The sequence below is a fragment of the Microtus pennsylvanicus genome, chromosome 1 (assembly GCF_037038515.1).
Source record: "Microtus pennsylvanicus isolate mMicPen1 chromosome 1, mMicPen1.hap1, whole genome shotgun sequence".
In the NCBI taxonomy this organism is placed as follows: Eukaryota; Metazoa; Chordata; class Mammalia; order Rodentia; family Cricetidae; genus Microtus; species Microtus pennsylvanicus.
The window spans coordinates 93,868,834-93,895,559 of NC_134579.1; the positions used below are offsets into that span (position 1 = coordinate 93,868,834).

At 48.0% G+C, this 26,726-nt stretch overlaps 2 protein-coding genes across 4 annotated transcripts in view; both read left to right on the plus strand.

Moving 5' to 3' along the window:
• The first annotated feature begins 248 nt into the window (after window positions 1-248).
• The window catches only part of Radil (Rap associating with DIL domain), a 74,491-nt gene continuing 48,013 nt past the window's right edge, over window positions 249-26,726 (plus strand). For all 3 annotated transcript variants that reach the window (XM_075974208.1, XM_075974199.1, XM_075974219.1), the window contains exons 1-2: window positions 249-335; window positions 7,010-7,608. In XM_075974208.1, the coding sequence (XP_075830323.1) occupies window positions 7,074-7,608 (535 nt within the window). In that variant the 5' untranslated portion in view covers window positions 249-335; window positions 7,010-7,073. The remainder of the gene's footprint in view (window positions 336-7,009; window positions 7,609-26,726) is intronic.
• Window positions 21,424-23,352, plus strand: Papolb (poly(A) polymerase beta). The gene has a single exon (XM_075974233.1). It carries the CDS (start codon window positions 21,424-21,426, stop codon window positions 23,350-23,352), a length of 1,929 nt encoding a protein of 642 aa, XP_075830348.1.

Sequence of the window (26,726 nt, forward strand, 5' to 3'; positions counted from 1 at the left end):
GCCACTCCTCTTAGGGAATCGCTCCTGCCGTTGGCTGCCAGAAGGGGACGCTAGCGCACAACCTATATTTCCCCGGGTCCAGGCCAGCCCCAGTACGTGTGACCCCGCCCACTCAAGGCTTCGTCTCTGCCCATTGGGCGCTGAGGTGTCAGGTTTCCGTTCACCTCGCCGGGCTCCCCGCCCTCACAGGCTCCGCCCCGGAGGCCCCGCCCCCTCGGAAGCCTCGCCCTGTCCGTTGCGCGGCCGGCAGGAGGCGCCTCGAGCCGGGCGCCAGCTCGGCTAACGGCGGGCGTGGGAGCCGCGCGCGGGGGACGCGGCTGACGGGCTGAGCTGAGGTAAGTGCGGGGCGCGAGAAGGAAGATCGGGGGAGGCCGAGGATGGCTCAGGAGGTGCCTCTGGGCTACGACGGGGACCCGCGGAGGGCGCGGAGACCGCGGGCTGAGACACGGGTGGCGGGGCACGCGCTGGGGCGGGGCCGCGCTGGTCACGGTCCCCGCAGCGAGTCCCGGCGCGAAAGAGGCAGGCTTGCTCGGTTGCCATGGAAACCGGCGAGCGCACGGGGCCTGGAGTGGCCCGGGGGAGCTGCACCCGAAGGCCGGGTGGGCGCGGGTGGCGTGGCCCCGTGGGATTCCAGGGGGAGATCCGGCCAATGTCATTTGTGGTGGAGGGACCCTATCAGGCCTCAGTTTACCTGGCGGTGCCAAGGAGATGGAATCTAACCTGGGGCATCCCGAAAAAGCTCGGAGGGAATCCCACACTTTCCCACCAGGATGGTGGTGACACCCCACGCCTACACCCGTCCCGCAGGAGTGTCGCCTCCCCACCCGTGTACCCGCGAGAGGCATTGTTTCCCCAGCTATTTCTGTGCCATTTGCATCCAGCCCCCCCGACAAATACTGCGCCTGAGACAGATGCTGGGCAGGAGCTTTGAGGCCCTCAGAGGGATCTGGCTTCTGTCCCTGGGGAGCCCTGGGATGGGGGCCTGACAGGCTGCAGACCTGTCGGGCCAGCCTTTGTCGCCCATTGAGTGTTTGGTTAATCTGAATTACCAAAAAGAATTTGATTACCGGTGTCTCGGTGCTGCGGGCCACCTCTTGTGCATTCCAGAGAGGAGCCTGTCCCTAATTCCACTGGGAGAAGTCATTCAGTCCCCTTTTGCTAAGTGACTAGCGCCGAATGGAACCTGATTGAATTATGCTCACATTTAAAGCCTCCCTCCAGCTGGAGCCATAAAGATAGGATTTGTGGAAGAGGGGAGGAGGATAATGCACCAAAGTTGACTGTTCATTTTTTTTCCTCCTGTTGGAATGATAATGTGTTCCACATTGTCCTGTTGGAACAGACATGTCCCTCCACCCATGTCAGCCGCCACTGACCTCACTGCCTGCCTAGTCGTTGTGACTTAACCTTTTTTTCTTTTTCTTTTTTTAAAAGCAGAAATGAGACTGTTCTTGGAGAACAAGAAAAGGGAGAGTTTATGAGGCAGCTGCAGCAAGAGCCTTGCCTGTACTCTGACTCTCCGGGACCTGGGCTGTCCCCAAATGTTTGTGTGTCAGAAGCGAGAATTGGGCAGAAAAGGAAAAGACAGGTCATACTTCCAGAAAAACAGATCTGGTTACCCAGGGCGTGCTCTTCTCTGTAGGACTTTCCCTGGATTCCAAGTGGCCTTTTGAGAAACATTTTTGTCCTGTTTGGACAAACAGGCTGCACTCTTGACTCTATGATTAGGAAGGGAAGTGGCCTGGGAGCAGGTGAACACCCCCAGGGCCCACTCTCTTTGGTGGCTGTGGTGAGGATGGCCATAAAAGCAAGCTTTCTGGAAAATCTCAGAACATCTGAAGCTCAGAATTCACTGGGACTTTGAGGGGCTAGGAAGGGGAATGTTGGAGAGGAATGAGTCACCTCACCCAATTTCTGCTGCCTCCTGTTCTTAATGATTTTCCAATCCGTCTTAGACAGGAGGGAGGGGCACTTATGAAGGTCCAGTCTGCATCCCGTGCTCCTGAGGTTCGTGGAGGGGACCTAGTAGTTATGTATTGTACCTTTCCCGTTTATTTCCTTTTTCTTTTTTTACGTATGTATTTTGAGATAGGGCTATGTGTAGCCTTGGCTGGCCTCAAACTCTTTGAATAGCCAAGGATGACCTTCAACTTCTTAATTTTTTTGCATTCATTTATTTATTATTTCTCTATGTGTACATATTTTAAATTTATAGAGATTTTTAATATTTAAATTTAATATTCTCTGTGTGCATGCACATGCTCAGTTGGTGCTCAGAGGAAAACTTTTGGGGGGGGATCAGAGGACCACTTTTGTGAGTCCATTTTCTCCTTCCGGCATGTGAGATACGGGAATTGAACATCAGGCTTGACAGCAAGCTACTTTGCCATCTTGAAGGCCCAATGACCTTGAACTTCTGATTGTTCTGTCTATACCTCCTGAATGCTGGGACCACAGGCATGTGCCTCCATGCCTAGCTTACACAGTGCTGGGAATGGAACCTAATGCTTAATGCATGTGAGGAACATCTCTGCCTCTGTTACCCCCCTTTTGATAGCGTCTCTCAGCCCCAGTTGGTCTGGAACTCATGCTGTATCCCAGGCTGGCCTTGCCATGCAGTCCTTCTGCCATAGCCTCCTGAGTGCGGGAGTTATATATGTGAGCCATAGCAGCTTCCATTCTCCTCCTCACCCTTTCTCTCTTGGCATTGTCTCACGGCGCCCAGGCTGGCCTGGGTAGCTGAGGATGACCTTGAGCTCTTGATCCTCCTGCCTCCACCTCCAGACAACTGGGATTTTGGGTATGCACACCACCACGCCTCGTTAACATTTCTGTTCTGTTAAAGCAGTCCAGTTAGTTGTACAGTTAGGGAACAAGATGCCAGTCCATTTCTGCATTGGATCTGGGCCTTTAAACACTGTGGTTTACTTTGTGATTCTTCTTCTGCTTAAGGACATTTTGACATTGTGGTCTCCAGAACCCATGACTTTTAGGGCCACAAGTTTCAATGGCTGGGGCTGCAGTGTTGCCCACCTGGGTTAGACTTTCGACAAGGAGGATACTTCGGCACAGGTGTCCCCTGCACTTCATGGAAGTGGCATGGGGGACCAAGTGTTGTGGAGGCTGTGTCATTTGAGAATGTGTGCTGGTCTAGAGGCTTCCAAGGAAGGGGTGCGTATGCATGTGGAGGCCAGAGATCAGTCTTGGGAGGGATCACTCAAGAGCTGTTCACCTTGTGTTTCTCAGACACTCTCTCACTGGCTTGGGACTCCATAAACTGGCCAGCCAAGGAATCCCAGGGTTCCTCTTGCCTTCATTCCCTGAGACCTGGTGCACATGCCATGATGCTGGGCTTTTCACAACGGTTCTGGGGACCGAACTCTAATACCATGTTTGTGTGTGAAGACACTGTGATGCATGCTTTTCAGAAAAACGTGTGGTGGGGTGGGGCATGCATGCAAGTGTGTGGGGATGTGTGTACCAGTACCTACACAAGCGGAGGCTAGAGCAGCCGAAGCCGGGAGCTGTCAGGAACGACCTGTCTCTTCCTTGGAAGCCTCTAGCCAGCACACATTCTCAGAAGACACGGCCTCCACAACACTTAATTCTCCCTTGCTGCTTCCATGAAACACAGGGGACTTCTCTGCTGGAGGAGGCTCAGTGCCTGGAATCTGTGTGTCACCCCGGGGCTGAGGTTATAGGCATGTGCAGACATAACCAGCTTTTTATGTGGGTGCTAGGAATTCGAACTCAGGTCCTTATGCTTACAGAGCCAGCACTCTTAAGCACTGAGCCATCTCTCCAGCTCCTTGAGACTGCTTTTGTTGTGGTTTAAGTGACAGTCCCATGCAGAGGAGCATAATCAGTTCTAGGCTTCTCGGGGTTGCCGAGGACACTTGTCTCAGGATCCCCGGGAAGAGACATAATACTTTGATCTCTCCATAACTTTCTTCACAGAGACCCAAAAGAACCTTTTGCATTTCAATTTTCTGGCCACTTTTCTCTGGACAGCAGCTATTTTTAGGCAAGTTCAAGTCTCCAGAGAGCTGGTACATCACTAAAGACTTTGTGGTGGGGAATGGGTTTTGGTGAAACTAGAGCCATCCTGTAGGACAGTTGCTAGTCCTTTGGGAGCTCAGGCTTGAGTGTTAAAGCTCTCCGGACAGACCCCTCCCACAATGCCCAGACACCTAGGTCAGCTGTCTGAGGAGGTTTTGTGGCTTGCTTTTCCGACTTCACTTGTGTTGCTGCTGGCGGTGGGAGGGGCCTCAGGAAAAGAGTAGGAAGAAACCGGATTCTCAGTGTCAGCTGGGGGTCTGGTCAGTTGCATTGTTTGGCTCCCTGTGGGGTCTTTGCTTTCAAACAGGCTCTTGCTGTGTTTGTAGCTCAGGTTGGCCTCCAAAGCAAGATTCTCCTGCCTCAGCCTCCTCCGAGTTGCTGGGATTGTAAGATTACAGGCCTTCACGGCCGCGTCTGGCTTTCTGAGGGTTTGTTTGGCCCTGGGTTTTTGTTTGTTTGTTTCTGTTTTTGTTTTTGTTTGTTTGAGACTGGATCTTTTGTGTCCCACACTGGACTGCAGCTTTCTGTAGCAAGAATAATAAAAACTCACCCAACATCTGTCTCTGAGTTTTTATTATTCGTGCTACAGTTTTCTCAGTTTTCTATGTAGTTGAGGTTGACCTTAAACACCTGGTCTTTGTGCCTTCATCTCCCACCTGATGTAATTGTAGATGTGGACCACACATCTGCTTGATCCAAGTCTTTTAAAAACAAACAAACAAACAAACAAACAAACAAACCTTTTTTGCGGGGGGGGGGGGGGGTATGGAGACAGGGTTTCTTTGTGGCTTTGGAGCCTGTCCTGGAACTAGCTCTTGTAGACCAGGCTGGTCTTGAACTCACAGAAATTCACCTGCCTCTGCCTCCCAGGTGCCGGAATTAAAGGCATGCACCACCACTGCCCGGCCAAACAAACTTGTTTTTAACCATTGAATCATCTCTCTAGTCCCAAGATACTTTTAAAAATTATTTTACATTTATTGCATGTGTGCACACACCACGACACATATGTAGAGATTGGAAGACAGGTTTTTTTTTTTCTTTTAGTTGGTTCTCCCCATCTTGCTTGTGGTCTGTGTGGTCAGTCTGAGGTCATTGGGTTTGACGGCAGTCCTGTTAGCCTCCTGAGAGTCTTTTGAAGAGTTCCGTGGGTGGTTCTGAAGCCTTAAGCCACCACTAAAATCCTTCGCCAGCCCATAAAAATGTGGGTGAGTGGAGGCTGGGGACTTCAGCGGAGCTGACAAGCTGGAGTCACAGTGGCAGGTCCCTGTGCTGCTTTCTCTGGGTCCTGAGTCATTAGCGGGTGTGTCCAATCTTTTGACATTGCAACGTGATACCATCTACAAAGCTGACACTTGAGCACGGCGCAAAATAAAACCACCAAAAAGCCTCATGTTTTAAATACATTTACAGTTTTGTGTTATGTGTCATTCATAGCTGTCATTGACCGCATACAGCCCCAGGGTTGCAGGTTGGGCACACTTGTTTAGAGGCTTCTAGAAAACACTCCTCCCTTGGCTCACCAGTCTGTCTCTCTCTGTTTGTGATGCAGGAGTGAGGGCTGGTCATCAAGAGATGAATGCATGCAGCTTTTCTCCCTCATCCTTACTGGTGGCAGAGCCTCCAGTCCTCGTCTCCTTCTCTAGGTTCTCCAGACCTAAGACTGTTTTGAGGGTGCTGGGTAATTCCTTCTCTAACCCCCATAGGACATTAGGAGCTTTAGGATTAGGATTCTGCTACACACAGGCTCTTCCTGCTCCCTGGGAGCTCCTAGGGAGCCAGCCTCTTTCTGAAGAGAGCCTGGTGGCTGAACATGGTGGGTGGAATGCATGCATTCCTAGGATGCTTCCACTGGTTCTGTAGGCGATCTTTGTGTTGTTCCTTGTGGCCTAGTGGCCTCGTGGATGTGCCAAGCTTCAGTCCTAAGGAAGTATCTCTTTAGTTGGGACTAACCTCCTCTGCCAGGGATCCCTTCCAGTCAGGACCAGTTGTCTCTGCCAGGTCATGGGGAGCAGCTTTCTCTTGGGGTTTGTGTTTCTAGAGTCTGGTTGCTTGTTACCCTTACCCTTGTATGTGTGTGTGCATGTGCGTGAGAGAGAGAGAGAGAGAGAGAGAGAGAGAGAGAGAGAGAGAGAGAGAGAGAGATTGATTCTTTGGAGACAGGATTTCTCTCTGAGCCTGGAGCTCTGTTGGCAGCTAGCAAGCCCCAGTAATACTCCTGTCTCTGTCCCACAAATTGCTGGGGTTATAGGTGCATGCATAGCCATGCCCAGCGTTTGACATGGGTACTGGAGATTTGAAGTCAGATCTTCATGCTTATACAGCAGGTGCCCTTACCCACTCAGCCATCTCCCCAGTCCAAAGGCTTGTGATGTGATGTGATGTGTGTGTGTGTGTGTGTGTCTGTCTGTCTGTAGCTGTGGCCATTTCCCCAGCTCTGCTTGTGTTTGGGATGACCTTCATCTTTTGTATAGACTGGCATAGAAGAATTGAATTCACAGCCAAGATGAATATGGCTTGTTTCCTTCTGTTATTTGTTTGTTGTTGTTTTTCTGGCGTGACATTGCTAGATGGTGAGCATATTCCCCAGGACAGAGAAGCAGCCCTGCTGAGTCTTTGCTGTCACTTGTCCACTTGCAGTAGCTGTTCCCTGTGCCCAACACTTCCCAGAAGTCACAGAGCCCTAGGCGGTTATAACTTACTGTGACTTCCTTGTTTCCCTTCATAGTGACTTTCCCTGAAGGCACTGCAGTCTAGTCTATCAGACCTGCTTTGCCCCTTGCTCCTTATAGGCTCTGACTTGTCAGCCCCACTGCTGGGTTTCCGGCTCCAGGTGGCGTGGATGCCAGGGTGGCCCAGGACCGTTGCCTCTGCTGGGATGGATTCGTGTCTCTTTTGTTCTTGATGCCTCTGATACCTGGCTCTAACCTGTATCACTTTGTCCTCCCAGGCTCTGGCCTTCCCCCACCCATTGGCTGAAAGCCTCAGTGGTTATTCATGAGGACGCACCCACCATGTTTTATGGGACTCAGTTCATCATGTCTCCTCCCACCAAGAGTAAGCTGAAGCGACAGAGCCAACTACTGTCCACTATGCTGTCCCGGACACTCAGCTACAAGTATCGTGACCTGGACCCCACCTTCAGCAGCCTGGGCGCCAGTGATGATCCTGCGGAACTTTCCACTCAGCTCTCAGCCCCGGGGGTCTTGAAGGTGTTTGGAGACAGTGTCTGTACAGGCACCCACTACAAGAGTGTTCTGGCCACTGGCACCTCCAGTGCCCAGGAGCTGGTGAAAGAGGCCCTGGAGCGATATGCCCTGGACCCCGAGTGTGCTAGCCAGTATGTACTATGTGACGTTGTGGGCCAGGCTGGAGATTCTGGACAGAGGTGGCAGGCCCAGTGCTTCCGAGTGTTTGGAGACAATGAGAAGCCCCTCTTGATCCAGGAGTTATGGAAGCCCCGAGAAGGTTTGTCCCGGAGGTTTGAGCTGAGGAAGAGGTCAGATGTTGAAGAGCTGGCAGCCAAGGATGTGGATACCACCACGGCAGGTGAGGAAGCAGGGCGGGGAAGGATGGCTTGGAGGGGACAGACAGAGAGGACAGAAGAACACAGGGAAGGATGGCTTGGAGGGGACAGGGAACAGAAGAACACAGGGAAGGATGGCTTGGAGGGGACAGACAGAGGGGACAGAAGAACACAGGGAAGGATGGCTTGGAGGGGACAGACAGAGGGGACAGAAGAACACAGGGAAGGATGGCTTGGAGGGGACAGACAGAGGGGACAGAAGAACACAGGGAAGGATGGCTTGGAGGGGACAGACAGAGGGGACAGAAGAACACAGGGAAGGATGGCTTGGAGGGGACAGGAGACAGAAGAACACAGGGAAGGATGGCTTGGAGGGGACAGGGGACAGAAGAACACAGGGAAGGATGGCTTGGAGGGGACAGACAGAGGGGACAGAAGAACACAGGGAAGGATGGCTTGGAGGGGACAGACAGAGGGGACAGAAGAACACAGGGAAGGATGGCTTGGAGGGGACAGACAGAGGGGACAGAAGAACACAGGGAAGGATGGCTTGGAGGGGACAGGGGACAGAAGAACACAGGGAAGGATGGCTTGGAGGGGACAGACAGAGGGGACAGAAGAACACAGGGAAGGATGGCTTGGAGGGGACAGACAGAGGGGACAGAAGAACACAGGGAAGGATGGCTTGGAGGGGACAGACAGAGGGGACAGAAGAACACAGGGAAGGATGGCTTGGAGGGGACAGACAGAGGGGACAGAAGAACACAGGGAAGGATGGCTTGGAGGGGACAGACAGAGGGGACAGAAGAACACAGGGAAGGATGGCTTGGAGGGGACAGACAGAGGGGACAGAAGAACACAGGGAAGGATGGCTTGGAGGGGACAGACAGAGGGGACAGAAGAACACAGGGAAGGATGGCTTGGAGGGGACAGGGGACAGAAGAACACAGGGAAGGATGGCTTGGAGGGGACAGACAGAGGGGACAGAAGAACACAGGGAAGGATGGCTTGGAGGGGACAGGGGACAGAAGAACACAGGGAAGGATGGCTTGGAGGGGACAGCCAGGGGACAGAAGAACACAGGGAAGGATGGCTTGGAGGGGACAGGGGACAGAAGAACATGGGGAAGGATGGCTTGGAGGGGACAGAGAACAGAAGAACACAGGGAAGGATGGCTTGGAGGGGACAGAGGGGACAGAAGAACACGGGTAAGGATGGCTTGGAGGGGACAGCCAGGGGACAGAAGAACACGGGGAAGGTGGGTTTGGTTTCGCGGTGGCCAGTGTGGCTGTGGTGAGTCACTGATGTCTTCACAAGTCTGAATAACCTTATTGGATGAGTGCATTGACTATGGGATACTTGGTGGCCCATTTCAGTGGCTTCTGCTACCTTCTATAGTGTTGTAGGCCAAATCCAGCTCATTAGTCCCAGAGACCCATGTGTTCCTGGTTGTTGGCCTGCCACAGATATCCCTCTTCAATTCGTCAGGAATCTTTGAGTGGCTGCATAGAAAGACAGTGAAGGATGCTTCACAGACCTTCCCAAGTCCAGAGGACTCAGGTGCCAAGTGGCTGCATAAGGATATGTAGCAGGTGCCTTGGGTAGCCTGGAAATGGTTGGTTGTCACACTTCTTGTGGACTTGAGAAGTAGGGCAGCTTAGCTTGCTCTTGGCCTCAAGGATGTGGTTGGTGACTTGGAGCCCATTGCTTTATTATTCAATTGGTGGAAAGAAATTAGTCATTTTGCCAGAATTTATTTTTTCTCATATCCAAGGTTAGTTTTTAGTTGACCTTTTACAAAAAAAAAGATTTATTTTATGTGTATGAATGTGTACCCTGTGAGTGCCTGGGAGTTATGGGTGGTCGTGAGCCACTGTGTAGGAGATGGGACTCAAACCCAGGGCCTCTACAAGAGCAGCAAGTATTCTTAACTGCTGAGCCATCTCCCCCACACAAAGTTCTTTAAAGTTGTAGGTCTCATGATGACAGCTGCTGCTTTTTTTAAATTTTGATTTGTTTCTGTTTTAAATATGTGAGTGCCTGTTTGTGTCGGGGAAGTCAAAGTAGACATCATTGTGGAAGTCAGAGGTCAAACTGTGGGAGTTGGCTCTTCTACCTTGTGGGCCCCAGGACTTGAACTCAAGTGGTCAGGCTTGGTGGCAAGTGCTTTTACCCACTAAGCCATCTCACTGGCCCTGAGTGTGTGTGTGTGTGTTTGTGTGGTATGTGGATGCACACGTTATGGTGCACTCAGAAAACAGCTTTGTGGAGTTGGTCCCTCTTCCCGCAGTCGGTTCTAGGACTCCAATTCTGGCTTGTTAGATTTATGCAGCAGGTGCCTTTACTAAGTGGGCCATCTTGCTGGCCCCACACGTCATTTCGGAGACCTGCTATAACCAAGTATGGTGGAAATATACACATGCACGCGCACACACACACATAGGACCTTGATATTAGTATGCGGAGCATCACTTTGTTTTGCGTTTGCTTGTGTAATGTGTATGAGGTGCATGTATAGGTTTGTGTACCCGTGTGTGAACACAGAGGCCATAGGACGACTTCAGATATCCTGCCCTATATCATTCTCTTCTTATTTCTTTAAGACAGAGTCATGAGAACTCAAGAACAATCGCAGTGGGTTTTTGATCCTACTGCACTTAACTGCCTTTGGGGGAGCCTAGGCAGTTTGGATGCTCACCTTACTAGACCTGGATAGAGGTGGGCGGTCCTTGGGCTTCCCCCAGGTCAGGGAACCCTGATTGCTCTTTGAGCAGATGAGGGAGAGGGACTTGATCGGGGGAGGGGGAGGGAAATGGGAGGCGGTTGCGGGGAGGAGGCAGAAATCCTTAATAAATTAAAAAAAAAAAGAACTATCAAAAAAAAAAAAGACAGAGTCATGCACTGAGCCTGGAGCTAGGTTGGTGGCCAGAAAGCCCCAGTGGTCCTCCTCTGTGTGACACTCACAATGATGGGGTTACAGGCAGAAGGCCACAGCTAGCATTTTATGTGATGCAGAGGATTTGAACTCACATCCTCATGTTTGCACAGCAAGCATTCTTACTCACTGAGCCATCTCCTCAGCCCCTAGAGCAACATTTTGGACATTCTTTTGCTCAGAGCAGGCCTGATGAGACCATGAGACCTTCTGGCTGCTGCTGGTGCCCTGTGCCCAGGTCTGTGTGTCTGGGTGATGTGGATGCTGGCTGCTGTGGGTGTAGTGTGTGGAATTGTGTTCTGTCTACCTCATTCAGCACTACACACACATGAGGCCAGGCCAGAGGAAGTTCTGCAGCTCACAGCCTTTCTCCCTTGGTGGCTATGAAAACCTTTCCAATAAAGAGTCTATTCTTCATTGGCCAGGCTGAGTGACCCACTTGTTGGACTGTAGGGGGTCATGTTACCGCCCAAGCAGGTCCAGCCAAAGAGATGGCTCTCCTGGCTGCCATCCTTCTCTGGGTGTGACCAAGGTGCCCTGTGGCCAGGGCGAGGACTATGAGGATTGTGCTGGGTTTGTTGTCACAGGCATACCTATGCCCCTCCTCCTCCCACCTTTCTTTTCAGCAGTCCTGGGGATTGAGCCTAGGACTTCACCCCATGTTAGCCAAGCACTCTAGCACTCAACTACAGCCTCAATCTTTGCCCATGCTTCTTACCTGGCATGACAGCACACGGTAGAGCCTCTGCTTAGAGCCAAGTAGTGGGCTTAGGCCTAGGGAGATGCACAGGGAAGAGCAGGCCCGACAGACACACAGGTAACATAGCAGCACAGGGACGTGATGACAGACAGACCTGTCCTGGAACTCACAGAGATCAGTCTGCCTCTGCCTCCTGAGTGCTAGGATTAATTGTTTTTTTTTTTTTGAGACAGGGTTTCTCTGGTTTTGGAGCCTGTCCTGGGACTAGCGCTGTAGACCAGGCTGGTCTCGAACTCACAGAGATCCGCCTGCCTCTGCCTCCCGAGTGCTGGGATTAAAGGCGTGCGCCACCATCGCCCGGCTGTGCCACCATCGCCCGGCGAGTGCTAGGATTAAAGAAAGGCATTTGTCATGCAGCCAGGCTCAGCCCCATTCTTGTTCCCACAGTAGAAGCTGCTGTGGGCTTTTAGGAGCTTCTTTCAGGCTTAAGCATTAGAAGCTCCAGGATGGCAGATCCTGAAGCCAAGTGGTACTGGGAGCGGGAACTGAGGCTCCAGCTAGCAGTTCACCTGCTTCTTGTGAATCACTGGGGTGCTTGCAGTGCACCAATAGAATGCCCTTTGTTGTGTTTGGGTTCTGTTTTCCATAAACATTGCTTTTTTTGTGCTGTGACTTCCTGATTTTCCAGCTTATCAAAATACTGCTGTCTGTTTGAGAGGGAGGTGGAGGTGGAGCGCTGGGCTGGAGGGCAGCTCTTGGTAGTTTCCCAGGGGCTGGAATTTAGGTCCTGTGCCATGAGGAGAGGGCTCTGTGTCCTGTCGGTGAGATAAAGATGACAATCACTTACATGCACTTTGGGGAGGGTGACAGCAGGGCCATGTGGTTTTTGTCAGCACCTTAGGAAGCGTGAGGGATAAGGCTTGCTTATGGTCATGGGAAGATCAAGTGTGAGGTCAGAGGGACAGGACTGTTTGGGGCTGTGTGTGTGTGTGTGTGTGTGTGTGTGTGTGTGTGTGTGTGTAAGTAAGTATAGTATTGTGAGGGGCTTGCACATGCTAGGCTGGTCTCTACCACTGAGCCACACCCCAGCCCCTCACTGGGGGATTCTAGGTAGGTGCTCTACCACTGAGCCACACCCCAGCCCCTCACTGGGGGATTCTAGGCAGGTGCTCTACCACTGAGCCACACCCCAGCCCCTCACTGGGGGATTCTAGGCAGGGGCTCTACCACTGAGCCACACCCCAGCCCCTCACTGGGGGATTCTAGGCAGGGGCTCTACCACGGCGTCATACCCCTAGTGCTCTACCACCAGCTACACGCTGATCCTTAATCTTTTTTTAAAAAAGATTTTTTAAAAATATGTATGTGTGTATGAATGCATGCACACACAGAGGCCAGAAGAGAGGGTTGGATTCCCTGGAGCTGGGGTTACAGGTGGTTGTGAGCTGCCTGATACGGGTGCTAGAAACTGAACTTGGGCCCTCTGGAAGTACAGCAAATTCTCTTAACCGTGGAGCCTTCTCTCCAGCCCTCTATCTCCTTTTATATTTTATTTTGAGACCAGGTCTCATTACTTTTCCCTGGCCTTGTTCTCACTATGTAGTCTGTGCTGGCCTCAAACTTGTGATTCCCTACCTCAGCCTCCCTAGTAGCTGGGACAGCAGCTCTGTGTCATCAGCTTTGCGCTGTTTCCCCGCTGTTTCCCCTTCTGTCCTTCAATCTTTATGGAGAGTGTGGTTAGCTCTGATTTTCCCACCCTCAACTTCCTGGACATCATTGAGTGGGGGAAGGCCTTGCTGTGGCAGGTATCTTGGGTACATTCGTGTGTAGAGCAACTTCCCTGGCCCCCAGGCTGTCACCCTGCATTGTAATAGTAATGTCTCCAGATATTGCCACACATCCAGTGGTAGGCAGACGTGCCCTCTGTTGGGAGCCCAGATAAGACAGTAATGCGTGGAGTCAGCTCAGATAAGCAACTTTTGTCCACACCCAAGCCTCTTACCCTGGAGGCCAAGCAGGTAGCTTGGAGCCTACCTTCAGCCGTCAGGCCTGCTGTTTGTGACACAGGCTGCTTTGGTGATTGGAGGCCTTGGAAACTCAGTGTCTTGAGGATGGGAATGGTGTGGAACTACTGTTTGTCCTGGACCTCTTCCTGCTCAGCCTTAGATGTGTTTCCTTCTCGGGGCAGGATGCCTTTATTTTGCTTTGGCTGTCTTCTCCATAAAAAGGCAGGCACAGAGGGAACATTGAGATTTGAGGCCAGAGACACCGTGATAGCAGACACTGGACTAGTGACCAAAGAGCTGTCCATTAATGTCTGCTGTGGTACCTGGCATTTATTGGCGTCAGTGAAACGTGTAGGAGTTTGGGGAGATGGCTCAGCCAGTAAAGTGCTTGCTTGCAAACACCAGGATACAGCTAGATCCCCAGCAGCTATGTAAAAAGTTGCACATAGTGGCATGTGCTGTAATTCCAGTGCTGGAAGATGGAGACAGGAGGACACTAGCGAGCCAGTCTAGGTGAAGCAGTTAGTTCCAGGTTCAGTAAGAAACTCTGTCCCCAGAAATAAACTAGAGTGCAACTGAAGACAGCAGATGTCAAACTTTTGACGTCCACATACTCGCACAGATACTTGAACACATACTCATGTACGCATGCACACACACAATGGAGGAGAGAGGCCCTGTGGAGCTCAGCTTTCATGTGTACCAAAGATTCTAGGTTGGGCATTTTCTGGTGGAGAATAGGGAGTTAAGACATAGTCTACTCAGCTCAGTGTGGCCAAGACACAAGACAGTTGCCTCTTGGAGGTGGTCAAGGTTGTCACAAATGCTTGGCTCGGAGTCTGTATTCTGTCACGAATTTTGTCACCTAAGGACAGGCAGGAGCTTGGGAACTTCCAGGAACATGCCACAATGAAGCCACTGCTTCTTCTGTATGCCAGTTGTGTCCTGTGTATTCTGTCCCCAAGAATTACTTCCTGTGGTAATTTACTCTTGGAATATTTTCTTCTGTTTTTTTAAATGTTTTAATTTTTATTTTTTAATGGTATTTTGCCTGCAAGTATGTCTGTGTGAGGGTGTTGGATATTCTGGAACTGGAGTTACAGACAGTAGTGAGTCGCCATATAGATGCTGAGAATTGAACCTGGGCCTCTGGAAGAGCAGCCAGTGCTCTTAACCCCTGAGTCATCTCTCCAGCACCCTTCTTCTGTTCTTAATTAGATATTTTTTTTTGAGACAGGGTCTCGTGTAATCCAGCTGTCTTTAAATTCCCTGTGTTGCAGAGGGTGATCCTGAACTCCTGATCTTACTGCCTGCACCTTCCTAGTGTGCAGATGAGAGGAACACAACTCACAGCTTGAATCTGATTCTTGAATAATTTCTGACTTTGGGAGAAGGTGGGAAGTAACTCAGTTGCTGTTTCTCTTTTCATCTGGGAATTGCTGCCTCTCTACCAAGTCTTATTTTTTTGCAGTGGGTGCTTGGTGGTAGGCTCATTGCAGGAAAAATTTGTTTCATGTGGTTTGATGAAAACCAAAACAATCAGAGCTTTTCTTCAGCAGTCTGAAATTACCAAAGGCATCAACTTACAAAGGCACAGGGGGCACGGGAGGGACATCTCATCACACTCATGAGCCACTGTCGGAGATGTGTAGTCTTTGTACAGGAGTGAAAGGCGGCACTGATGTAACATGTTTAAAAGACATGAAATTTGAGACCAGTTGTGGAGGATGTTCGGGAGCTGGAGGGAATTACAGATGTTAAACAAATAATAGGCATAAGGACAGTTTTCTTTGCTTTAAAATTTTTAAATTGCATTTATATATTTGGGAGTGCACACTATGACACAAATTTGTAAATCAAAGGACAACTTGTAGGAGTTGGTACTCCACTTCCACCATGTAATTCTGGGGATCAAACTCAGGCTTGGCAGCAAGAACCTTTATTTACCTACTGAGCCATTTCCAAAGATAGAGTATTGGGGATGGACATTGCAGTGGGTCTGTATGTGTCACAGTGAGTCACATGTGTGTTCAAGGTGACAAAGAAGGGAGCTTTTAATGAGAAAGCATGCTTTCAAAAGTTGCATGAAGTTATCCGAAATGATCACCCTCCACTGCAACAGGCTGGTGGCCATCCAAGGGAAGATGTAGTTGTCAAGCAGATGTCCTTGAGATGTTTTTAATGGATGAGGTAAGAACAGCCTTTTTGAAGGCTGTTGTTCTGACAGAGTCTCCTGGATGGTTTTGTTATAACACACGCGTATGCATGCGAGCATGCGTGTGTGTGATGTCCTCTCTCCTAACATCACAACTTTATTATTGTTAAGGTTTGACACAAGTGACTCCATTGTTTTTGTTTTTGTTCTTGTTCTTCAAGACAGGGTTTCTCTGTGAAGCTCTGGCTGTCCTGGAACTTACTGTGTAGTTCTGGCTGCCTCGAACTCAGAGATTCACCTGCCTCTGCCTCCCCAGTGCTGGAATTAAAGGCATGCAGCACCACCCAGTGAACAAAGCAACTCTTAACATAGATTTTCCAGAACCCCCTGACTGTTTCAGTGACAGTATGTAAAATTTTGGGAGGGATGTTTTTAAAAGACCAGTAGTCAGCGGTTGTGTGGCCAGTGTAACAAAAAGACGCGTTTTGTGAACTCGCAGTCTCGTACACGCTGGATGGGAACTCTACCAGCCCAAGCTAGTCATGAGCTGGCTAAAAACATCTTGTAAAAAAATTTATTTTATGTGTTTGCTTGCATGAAAAAAATTATTTTATCTGTATTACATGCGTGCCAGGTGCCCTCAGAGTCCAGAAGAGGGCATCAGATGTCCTGTGACTAGAATTACAGACTCTTGTCAGCTGCTGTATGGGTGCTGGAAATTAACCTGGTCCTCTGGAAGAGCAGCCAGAGCTCTTAGTCACAGAGCCATCTCTCTGCTCCAGTGAATATTTTTAAAAATCTTTTCCTACTGCACAAAAATTCAGCCTTTTAAGTGTTTGTTTATTTTTGTGTGTGTACATGTGGTGTGTATATATGTTCATATATGGGTGCATCCATGCTCATGGGTGTGTATGCATGTGGATGCATGACTCTGGCTGGGTCTCTTCTTGATTCTCTCTTTTGGTGAGGCAAGGCCTTCCACTATGGTCACTGCTCACCATTCCAGCTAGTCTTGTTAGCGAACTTGTTCCTGAGATCCCTTGTCTCAATTTCCTGAGTTCTGGGATCACAGAAGGTTGCTGTGCTTGCCTAGATTTTGTGCATGAGTTCTGAGGTCCAAATTTCCTTTATGTCCTGAGCCATCTTCCCAGCTGTCTTGAAGCTGTCCTAAGTATCCTAAGAACAATGCTGTGAATTTGGTAATAGAAGCAGAGACCCCACACTTCTCATTAACTGTTTGAAGCATTCCCAATAGTAATATCCTTTTAGTTATGTTACTCCATCAGTATCATGTTAACATCCATTAGTTTCCATGGACTGTTGGTTCAATGATTTTTTTTTTTGTGATGTGCTCAAATCATGTTAGGTATGCATGGTACCCCAGGTCTGCCTCTAGCAACAGAAGAAACTAGACCATCAAATACTTTGGCTTCCCAGCCGCTGTAGTAGAACACAAAGAGGTTGTGAAGTTGGAGATAGTTTGCAGCCTGCCACATATAATCTAAAAAGGAACTGTTAACTTCCTAAAGCAATGAGATCAAAGTCAAGGCTCATGCAGCACTGACAGGATGGTTATTCTGGATATTGATCTGCAGGTGACTTGGATGAGATGGCTGTTTCTCTCTTGTTCATTTAATAACAAATACTGATAGCTCCTGTGTGTTAGGCACTTGAGGTAGCGATGCATATAGAGCAGTTGACAAGCAAACGGATCTGGTTCTTAGGTAGTTGAGAATCTGCAGCAGTAATGCTGAAGCTAAAAGCTCTCAGGGAGCTGGAGAGGTGACTCGAGTTAAGAGAGCTTGCTACACAGCCATGAGGATCTTAGTTTTGATCCCAGAATAACAAGCTGAACTTGATCTTGTGCATGTCTGTAAATCCAGTGTTGAAGGGGATAGAGATACTCCAGAGGGTTGCTGGGGAATGCTGACTGCCAGCCCAGCGGAAAACTCTGAGTTTCAGGTTTGGAGAAAGACTATGACTCAAAAGAATTAGGCAATGCCTCCATTCCCACACAGGCACGCCACACATGTACACAAGGGTACACAACCAACACACACTCACACACACACACACACACACCTATCAGGAACTATAACTACAAATTGTTTGCAGGCTAGGGGTGCAGCTCAGTGGTAAGACATCTGCCTAGAATGTGTATGGACCTTGGCTCAACCCCAGGATGGAAAAACGTTAGAAAGCCTGTATGATTTAGTTATGGGTTTAAAAAATTCTCTCCGAGGAGGCAAACTTTAAGCCAGCTTTTGTCAAAGATGTTAACACACTCACCAGGTGAAGAGCAGTAGGCAGTTGGTGAGGCAAGAAGAAGATTCTGGGCAAAGGAACAGTGTTGTTCAAAGACCCAGGGACAAGAGGAAACAGGTAGCAAGGCTGGGCAGGTGGCGTCTGGAAACTGGCAGTCCCAGAGAGTTACTTTGGGCTTTTGATAAAATAGGGGGCCACCAAGGCAGGTATAAGACCATGCTGGCTCCTGGGGCCAGGATAATTTGAGAAGGTCAGTAATGAGTTGACTGGAGAAGTTTCACAAGAGCCAGTGGTGGCTTAGACTCCAGTTACAAGGTGGAGAGAAGTGGATGGAGCTCAAGTATTTCCTGCAAGTAGAATCATGAGTATTGGTAAGGGAACTGGAGGCTGAAAATGAGAAAGAAGGAGGTGCCAAGAATGAAACCCTGGATTCAGGGTAGATGGAGGTGCCATTTTCGAAACAGACTACAGACAGAAACGCTTATGGGGGAAGAGTAACCATTCCTATTCATTTATGACACACATGTGGAGGTCAGAGGACAACTTTAGGAATCAGTTCTCAATGCACTCTGGGTTTGGGGATCTCACTTAGGTCCTGGGCCTAGTGCAGCAAATGCTTTTAACCCCTGAGCCATTTTGCTGCCCCAAGTGTTCTCTTTAAAAGGCAAAGTTTGAGAGATCCAAAAGGTGGCAGCAAAGCTGGAGTTATATGGTGTGGCCCTGATGCTTAGGAGAGAGAATCTGTTTATAAAAACATCATTTGTAAGAGGTATATTTGTTTATAGGTAGGCTGACCTGAAATTTACTGTGTAGTCCAGGCTGGTCTCAATCCCATGATCCTGTTTCAGCCTCTCTAATGCCCAGATTACATGAATAAGCCGCCATGACTGGTTGGTGATATTAAAGCTGTCGAAATTGATAGGACATGCGGGTAGTGGGTGTTTATACAGTGAGGAGGGATGAGGGCTTATGCAGGTCCTGGAGGACCTCCACTATCCAGAGGTCAGGTAATGGAGGAGAAGCCAGCAAGGTAAACTGAGAAAGGTAGAAAGAAAATGTTCAGAGATGTACGACAGTAGGAACCGGTATGGTGGTGTGTTGGCATGGATGACCAAACATGAGGTTTCTGTGGGTCAGACACAGTGAAGATCATAGGGTTCGTTGAATTGGGCAGCATGAAAGTAACCAAAGATTAGATTAATTCTGGAAAATACATGAAGGAGCTAGAAGTGACTGGGCAGTGGTGGTACACACCTTTAATCCCAGCACTCAGGAGGCAGAGGCAGGTGGATTTCTGTGAGCCCAGCCTGGCCTACAGAGCAATTTCTAGGGCTACACAGGGCTACACAGAGAAACCTTGTCTCAACCCCCACCCCAAAGAAGCTAGAAATGATGAATGAACATTAGAAATTATAGGTTAGTACCCCACTGCAAATAAAAGATAGTTCTGAGGGTGAAGAAAAGAGGATCAGTCTTGGGAACTTTTGTGTGTCCATGTGTGTGTTATTAAATATGCATATATAGCCGGGCGGTGGTGGTGCACGCCTTTAATCCCAGCACGCAGGAGGCAGAGGCAGGTGGATCTCTGTGAGTTCGAGGACAGCGTGGTCTACAAGAGCTAGTTCCAGGACAGGCTCCAAAACCACAGAGAAACCCTGTCTCGAAAAAACCAAAAATAAATAAATAAATAAATATGCACATATATGTGAGTGAGTGTGTGTAAGCTAGGGCACAACCTCAGCTGTTGTTCCTCAGGAACTGTTCACCTCATTGGTCTACAGCTTACCAAGCAGGCTCTGCTAGTCTTCCAATGCAGGGATCTGCCCTGCAATGTGCCCACCTTTTCTATAGGTTCCAGGGATTGAGCTCGTGCCCACATGCTTGCACAGAAACACTTTACTGACTGGCTTTTCCCCTAGATGAAGCACAACATCTTAAATGATTATGAAACTCTTAATTTCCTTGGGAGACATTTGTCAGTTTGGACAATTAAAAAACTTAAGCTTGGGGCTGGAGCAATGGCTCGTGGTTAACAGCACATGGTATTCTTCCAGAGGGTCAGAGTTTGAATCCGGGCACCCATGTTAGCTGCCTGTGACGTAGCTGCTGAGGATTCTCAGGAGCATTGCTGTCGGATACTAACGCTTCCTCACCATAGCTGAAGAAGCAGTAGAAAGAAAACCTAAAAAACACAGTATCACCTCCAAAAACAGATCAGTTTTTTTTAAAAAAAAAAAAAAAACCAAGATAATTGGGCAGGTTAGCTTTAACCTAGAATTCTAGGCATAACCTAGAATCAACTAGAAAGTCCTTTTCTGAAAAGTGTAGTTTTATCAGTTTCAATTATGTGCATGCATGTGTGTGCAGGTGCGCAGAGGGCAGAGGTCCTGAATCATTGTGGTTTTGAGCTGGAACCCAGCCTCAGACCCTGGGAGAGCAGCACAGCAGCAGCCCTCCTCCTCCTTGGGAAGAAATTCTGAATGAGGAACTTGCTTGACTGGGTTGCCTTGTGGGTGTGCTGGTAGGGGGCTGTCTTGACCATTCATTGACGCAGGAAGACCCAGCCCATTGTGGGTATGACCATCCCTAAGCAAGGGGCCCTGAACTGTATAATAGGAGGAAGATGGATGACAGCGGCAAGCATGGGCATACTCATTCTCACTGTTCTTGACTGTGAATGGAGTGTGGCTAGCGTTGAAAGGTTTTCTCTCCTTCCCTGTAACTGACTGTAACCTGGAACTGTAAACCAAATGAACCCCTTTACCTCTAAGTTGTTTTATTGGGGGGGGGGGTCAGTAACAAGAGTGAAACTGGATCAGTAATGCTTCTAGTAACAAAAAGTAAGTATTTGTAAAATAATACTTCAGCTGGGGCTCCAGCTTAGCGGTAGAGTGCAAGGCCCCAGGTTTCATCCCCAGTACCTCAAGAATAAATGAAGGGCACTTCAGTGGCGCTTAAACTGCAGACTGCACACACCTGAAGTAAGAATGGACAAGTGGCAGAGCTGGCATCACCCAGGAACAAGCACAGATCCGGAGTACCGGGAGAATGGGGAGGTTTATCATGTTATCTAAATGATGAGGACCAAGAGAATGCCGGGAAGAACATATTCCAAGCATAGGCGTGGGAATCTTCTAGAAGCCATGAAATGAAAAGGACTTAAACTCTGATGCAGGAATTCCAGCGTGCCCTTATAGGATCAGTAGGTTTACCTTGCACACACGGCAGTTTCGGAACTGCCGGACAGTGAGGCCGGAGATCTGGGTGTGACAGAAGACGAAAGGGCCATAGTTGGGCTTGATAGGAATTTTAAGCAGGCGCCAAGAAATCGGCGCAACAGTGACACCAGGGCCTGGTGGGAGCGCCACTACTGTGGGTCTAGCTGGAGCATCCTTTGGAACCTGCATGAGGATACAGGATCATGCATTTTTTCCCTAAAACATGGTTTCTCACTACCGGGCGGGACTAGGCGTGCGTGGCTCTTCCCGAAGCCCCCAGCGCGAGAATTCCCTCCAATCTCGAGAGAGCAGCAGCGGCAGCGGCCGGTGCGCGTGCGTGCGCCGTCGGTTCTGGAACGCGACCGCTGAGGAGCCCGGCGCCATGTTGGCCCGGAGGGGTACCAGGGGAAGCGCTTGAGGCGGCGGGCTCGGAGCGGAGCGGGGGCCGACAGGGCCGGCCGGCAGGAGCCCGCCCCTCGCGCCTTCGGATCATGAGCCGAGCAGAGGCCATCGAGGTCGCGGTGGCGGGGCAGGTGCCCTGGCGGCGCGGGAGCTAGAGATGATGCCATTTACGGTGACCACCCAAGGAGCACAACAGCCGGCTCCCGCCCCGAAGCAGTACGGCATATCGTCCCCCATCAGCCTGGCCGCCCCCAAGGACACAGACCTCGAACTCACCCAGAAGCTGATCGAGACCCTCCAGCCCTTCGGGGTGTTTGAAGAGGAAGAGGAACTGCAGCGCAGGATTTTAATTTTGCAGAAATTAAATAATCTGGTGAAGGAATGGATCCGAGAAATCAGTGAAAGCAGGAATCTTCCACAAGCTATAATTGAGAATGTTGGGGGGAAAATTTTTACGTTTGGTTCTTACCGACTAGGAGTACACACGAAAGGTGCCGATATCGATGCATTGTGCGTTGCACCAAGACATGTGGATCGAAATGACTTTTTCACCTCCTTCTATGACAAATTGAAACTACAGGAAGAAGTAAAAGACTTAAGAGCTGTTGAAGAGGCCTTTGTGCCGGTTATCAAACTGTGTTTTGATGGAATAGAGATTGATATTTTGTTCGCAAGATTAGCATTGCAGACTATTCCGGAAGATTTGGACCTACGAGATGATAGTCTGCTTAAAAATTTAGATATTAGGTGCATAAGAAGCCTTAATGGTTGCCGGGTAACTGATGAAATTTTACATCTAGTACCAAACATTGACAGCTTCAGGTTAACACTGAGAGCCATCAAATTATGGGCCAAATGCCACAATATCTATTCCAATATATTGGGTTTTCTTGGAGGTGTTTCCTGGGCTATGCTAGTAGCAAGAACTTGCCAGCTTTATCCAAATGCAATAGCATCCACTCTAGTACGTAAATTTTTCTTGGTGTTTTCTGAGTGGGAATGGCCAAATCCAGTGTTGTTAAAAGAACCAGAAGAACGAAATCTTAACTTGCCTGTGTGGGACCCAAGAGTGAATCCCAGTGACAGGTACCATCTCATGCCTATAATTACACCAGCATACCCACAACAGAACTCCACATACAATGTGTCTGTTTCAACTCGGATGGTCATGATTGAGGAGTTTAAGCAAGGGCTCGCCATCACACATGAAATTTTGCTAAATAAAGCAGAATGGTCCAAACTTTTTGAAGCTCCAAGCTTTTTTCAAAAATACAAGCATTATATTGTACTTCTGGCAAGTGCACCAACAGAAAAACAACATTTAGAGTGGGTGGGCTTGGTGGAATCAAAGATCCGAATCCTGGTAGGGAGTCTGGAAAAGAATGAATTCATTACTCTGGCACATGTGAATCCCCAGTCATTCCCAGCACCAAAAGAAAATGTTGACAAGGAAGAATTTCGTACCATGTGGGTGATTGGGTTAGTGTTGAAGAAGCCAGAAAATTCTGAAATTCTCAGTATTGATCTCACCTATGATATTCAGTCTTTCACAGATACAGTTTACAGACAAGCAATAAATAGCAAGATGTTTGAGATGGATATGAAAATTGCTGCAATGCATTTAAGAAGAAAGGAACTTCATCAGCTACTTCCAAATCATGTTCTTCAGAAAAAGGAAACACATTTAACAGAAAGTGTAAGATTGTCAGCTGGGAGTGACAGCAGCCTTCTCTTGTCTGTGGACAGTGAAAACGGCATATCTGCACCTTCACCTACTGGCGCTATAAAGACAGGCCCACTGACTGGAAACCCTCAGGGCAGGCACAGTCCTGTTCTGGCTGTTATGACAGCATCAGTGACCAACATACAGTTTCCTGAAGTTTCCTTGCAGCATGTGAGTCCCATTGAAAGCTCGGGAATTGCCCTGGGCGAAAGCATTCCTCCAATTCCCTCACCGCCTACCATTTCTCCACCACCTAAACCTACAATGACCAGAGTGGTTTCTTCAACACATCTGGTAAACCATCCGTCTAGACCTTCAGGAAATACAGCAACGAACATACCCAATCCTATACTGGGAATCTAGAAGATGTTCTCACCCGATAAGAAGAAAGGAACAAGAAACCCAACAGAAGGGAAGAAACCAGATAGACAAGTGCAGCTCAGACACTATTCAGACAGCAGCTTCTCTGTTGGCCTCTCAGGAACCACCTGGGAACAGATAAGCCCAATATCCCTGTTTTTCCTAGAGATCCTATTCCTTTTATTGAGAGTTCAATAAAACAGATCAAATGGATAGAAACTGCCTCAAAGGCCCTTACACAAATTCTTGCAAATTCATCTTGTTGCTTTCAGATGTTAAAGGAAAATGAGGGAACCAGTCTAGATGTGACTCAAAATAGATTCATACTCGGTTGGTAACTTTCTTTCCTGGCCTCATCTTGAATCGAATTCCAGATTAGCATTCAAAATCAGAAGTACTTTTACACATGCCTCAGATTGTCAACATGTCACTAGCAGTTCTAATTTCAAAGGACTGCTATTCAAAAAGAGAAAAAGCCCTTCCAGCTGTATTCATTTCTATCCATGACTGATGTTAGTATTGGATTTATGTTTGGTCCAACATAAACTATCAGAACCCCTCATTTTAGTGATGCACTTTATGGTAATTTTTCCATTAGGAGTAGAACTAATTTTTGACTTTCCATTTTGATGAATTTTCATGTTTTTTTCCTCCCTGAAAAGGTTTCTTTATTAATCTTAAAATTGCATGCTGTTTTTGTAGTAATATATCTCAGTTCTCATGAGGTGGCTGCACCTTTAAAATGGAATGTCAACTCCTTGGGCATTTATTTGACAACAAAACCATAATTACTAAGTATTTGGTTTCTGTGAGACATGATCAAGAAATGGTATATGAGTTTTATCTAGAATTTTTGGGAGAATGTGTAATCAGGGATGAGGTATTTCCTCAGTTCCACATTCTTTTGTCCTTAATCATTTGTCCTCAAACAAAAAACCTTTTGCCTTCATCCTCTTATTTTTGCAATAAGCATGTATGCATGTTATATCTTAAAAATCCAGAATATTAATAACCAAACCATGATGTGAATCCAAAAGTTCTGTGACCATATGGCACAAAACACCAGATTCTGAATCCATGGCTAATATCTCAGGAAAACTTGGGTCAGTGTTCTGTCTGAAACATACTGCTGATCGCTGTCTCTTGATCACCAGAGATGTGAGATTTTCTGTATCACAGAACATCTGCACTGGAAGAAAACTGGTTTCCAGTTTTAAATATGTAGGCAAAAAGGCATTTTTACTCCAAGAACCTTAAGCTATGTTTTATTTCTTAATGCAGTACCAGAATTTATCAGATTGTGTGTGTACAGTCATACAGAATAATTTTCACAAAGCACTCGACACCTAGTCAGCTTTCTACTCTTTCCAAATATTAGGAATACACAAAGTTAAAAGGCTGATTCTCAATAAAGCAACAGAATCCCCATAAGTAGGAACCATGAGGACCAATGGCTATTGTTGAGTGATAGCTTAATCTTCTTAATCTAGACACAGCAAACAGATTCTCCAGGCATCCGGATTTGTTTCTTCCCATCCCTCTAAGACTTTGTTCTTTTCTGTTCTGCCCATTTTCTCCCATGTCAAACCAAAATTGTTTACCCTAGAATATTCTAGAATTGTCTTTCTAGAATAATTTTCAGTGTTGGAATATAGTCTTTTCCCTTTTAAGCTATGCAGTGATTGAGACCTTCTGATACCTCAACTACCAAATCTCTTTCACACCTTCGCCCTGTGCAAGTTCACCTTGCCCTCCCACCAGCATAATAAGGCCGGTGAAAAGCACAAGGCTTCACATTTCAGATAGCCATGCCATGGTGTCTGGTTGAGATTGCCAGGCACAAATTTGGTCTCCTCATTTTGTTTACACATTGGAAAAATTTGTTTATTAAATGTTTTGTGTAACTATATCTCTCCTTTTTAAAACCAAGCTGGAAACTTGGGACTTTCAAAGTCTAGTTTTTATTACGTGAATACCAGACTATTTTTTCATGTGATGTGCGTAGTGTCTCCTGCCTGGAGTTTGCTGTTATGTGGTATCTGTACTCCTTGTATTTTCGAGCACTATTTTGAAAGCAGATAATGTATTTCTCCATTACAAACACAATAAAAATAAATGCCAAACAACCTGGAACTATAACACTGACCAAATGTTTAAGTCTGATGTAAGAATTCAGATGTTCTTTATTTTTATTTTTGCTTTTTTTATAGGTCTGGGGATGGAGCCCAAGGCCGTGTATGCACAAGGCTAGTGCTCTACCATTGAGCTGTGTCCCCGGGCCCAGAACTTCTTCACTGCTCTGAAGGAGGTGGTGGGGCTGGTGACTTTTCCTACTTTATGGAGAGCTCAGGGTGTAGTCCCTGTGGAGGACATGCAAAGGGTTCAAATGTCAACTCCTGTCAGGAAAAACTTTGAAAGGGAAGACGGGAAGTGAGGCATGGTGGTAATGCTTGTAAGTACAGCCCTTGAGGTGATGAGGAAGATGATGACTGGAGCTTGGGAGTTGGGGACCCGTCTGTTTATTGAGACCTGAAGGAGTGTGATGGGGGGTGGGGGATAGATCGCATAAGTGGATGTCATGGAGGAGGAGCCACAGCTGCATAAGTGAAGATTGTCAGCGTGGAGGAGAGGAGTATCTAGGAGGAGAGGAGTATCTAGGAGAAGAGGAGTATCTAGGAGGAGGAGGAGCTGCAGCCAAATGGAGATGATCATCAGTATGGGGTGGGGGAACCGTTGCTGAGGTTGAAGAACTGTACTCAGAATGTGAGGACATGAAAATTCAAACATGAACTGCAAGTGAGAAGAAACTGGCATGGTGACAGGGACAGGAAGGGCCCCAAAATTATGTTGGAAGAGACCATGATAGGAAAGTGGGGTGCTTTATGACATGCTTTCCCCAGATCTCTTAGTCCCAAAGGAAAATAGCGAACAAAACTTAACAGATTTCAAAGTATGCCATTATTGCACAACATTTAAAATCAGTGTTTAATTAACACCAAGCCTGTGGGCAGCCTAGTGTCATGGCTGCTGAACTTTTCCTCGGAAGGGCTGGTAGTGAATAGTTCCAGCTTTGGGAAGCCGTATGGTCTCTGTCACAACCACTTAACTGCCCTGCAGAGCGAAGAGACCGCTAACACAGCAGCAGATGGCTTGGGCTGGATTTATCACTCTCCCTATCCCCAGCAAGTTCGTCACGATAATCCGATGAATAAGACAGACCCCTCTTATTCAACAACTGGCCAATGCACACCATCTTCAGGTAACTACTGGACATGTGTAAAACTCCGTGATAAGTCAGAAAGTAAGAGTCAACCTGCTTCTAAATATTAACATATGACTACGGTATTATAAGTTAGAAATCAGTAATTAGCCAGGGC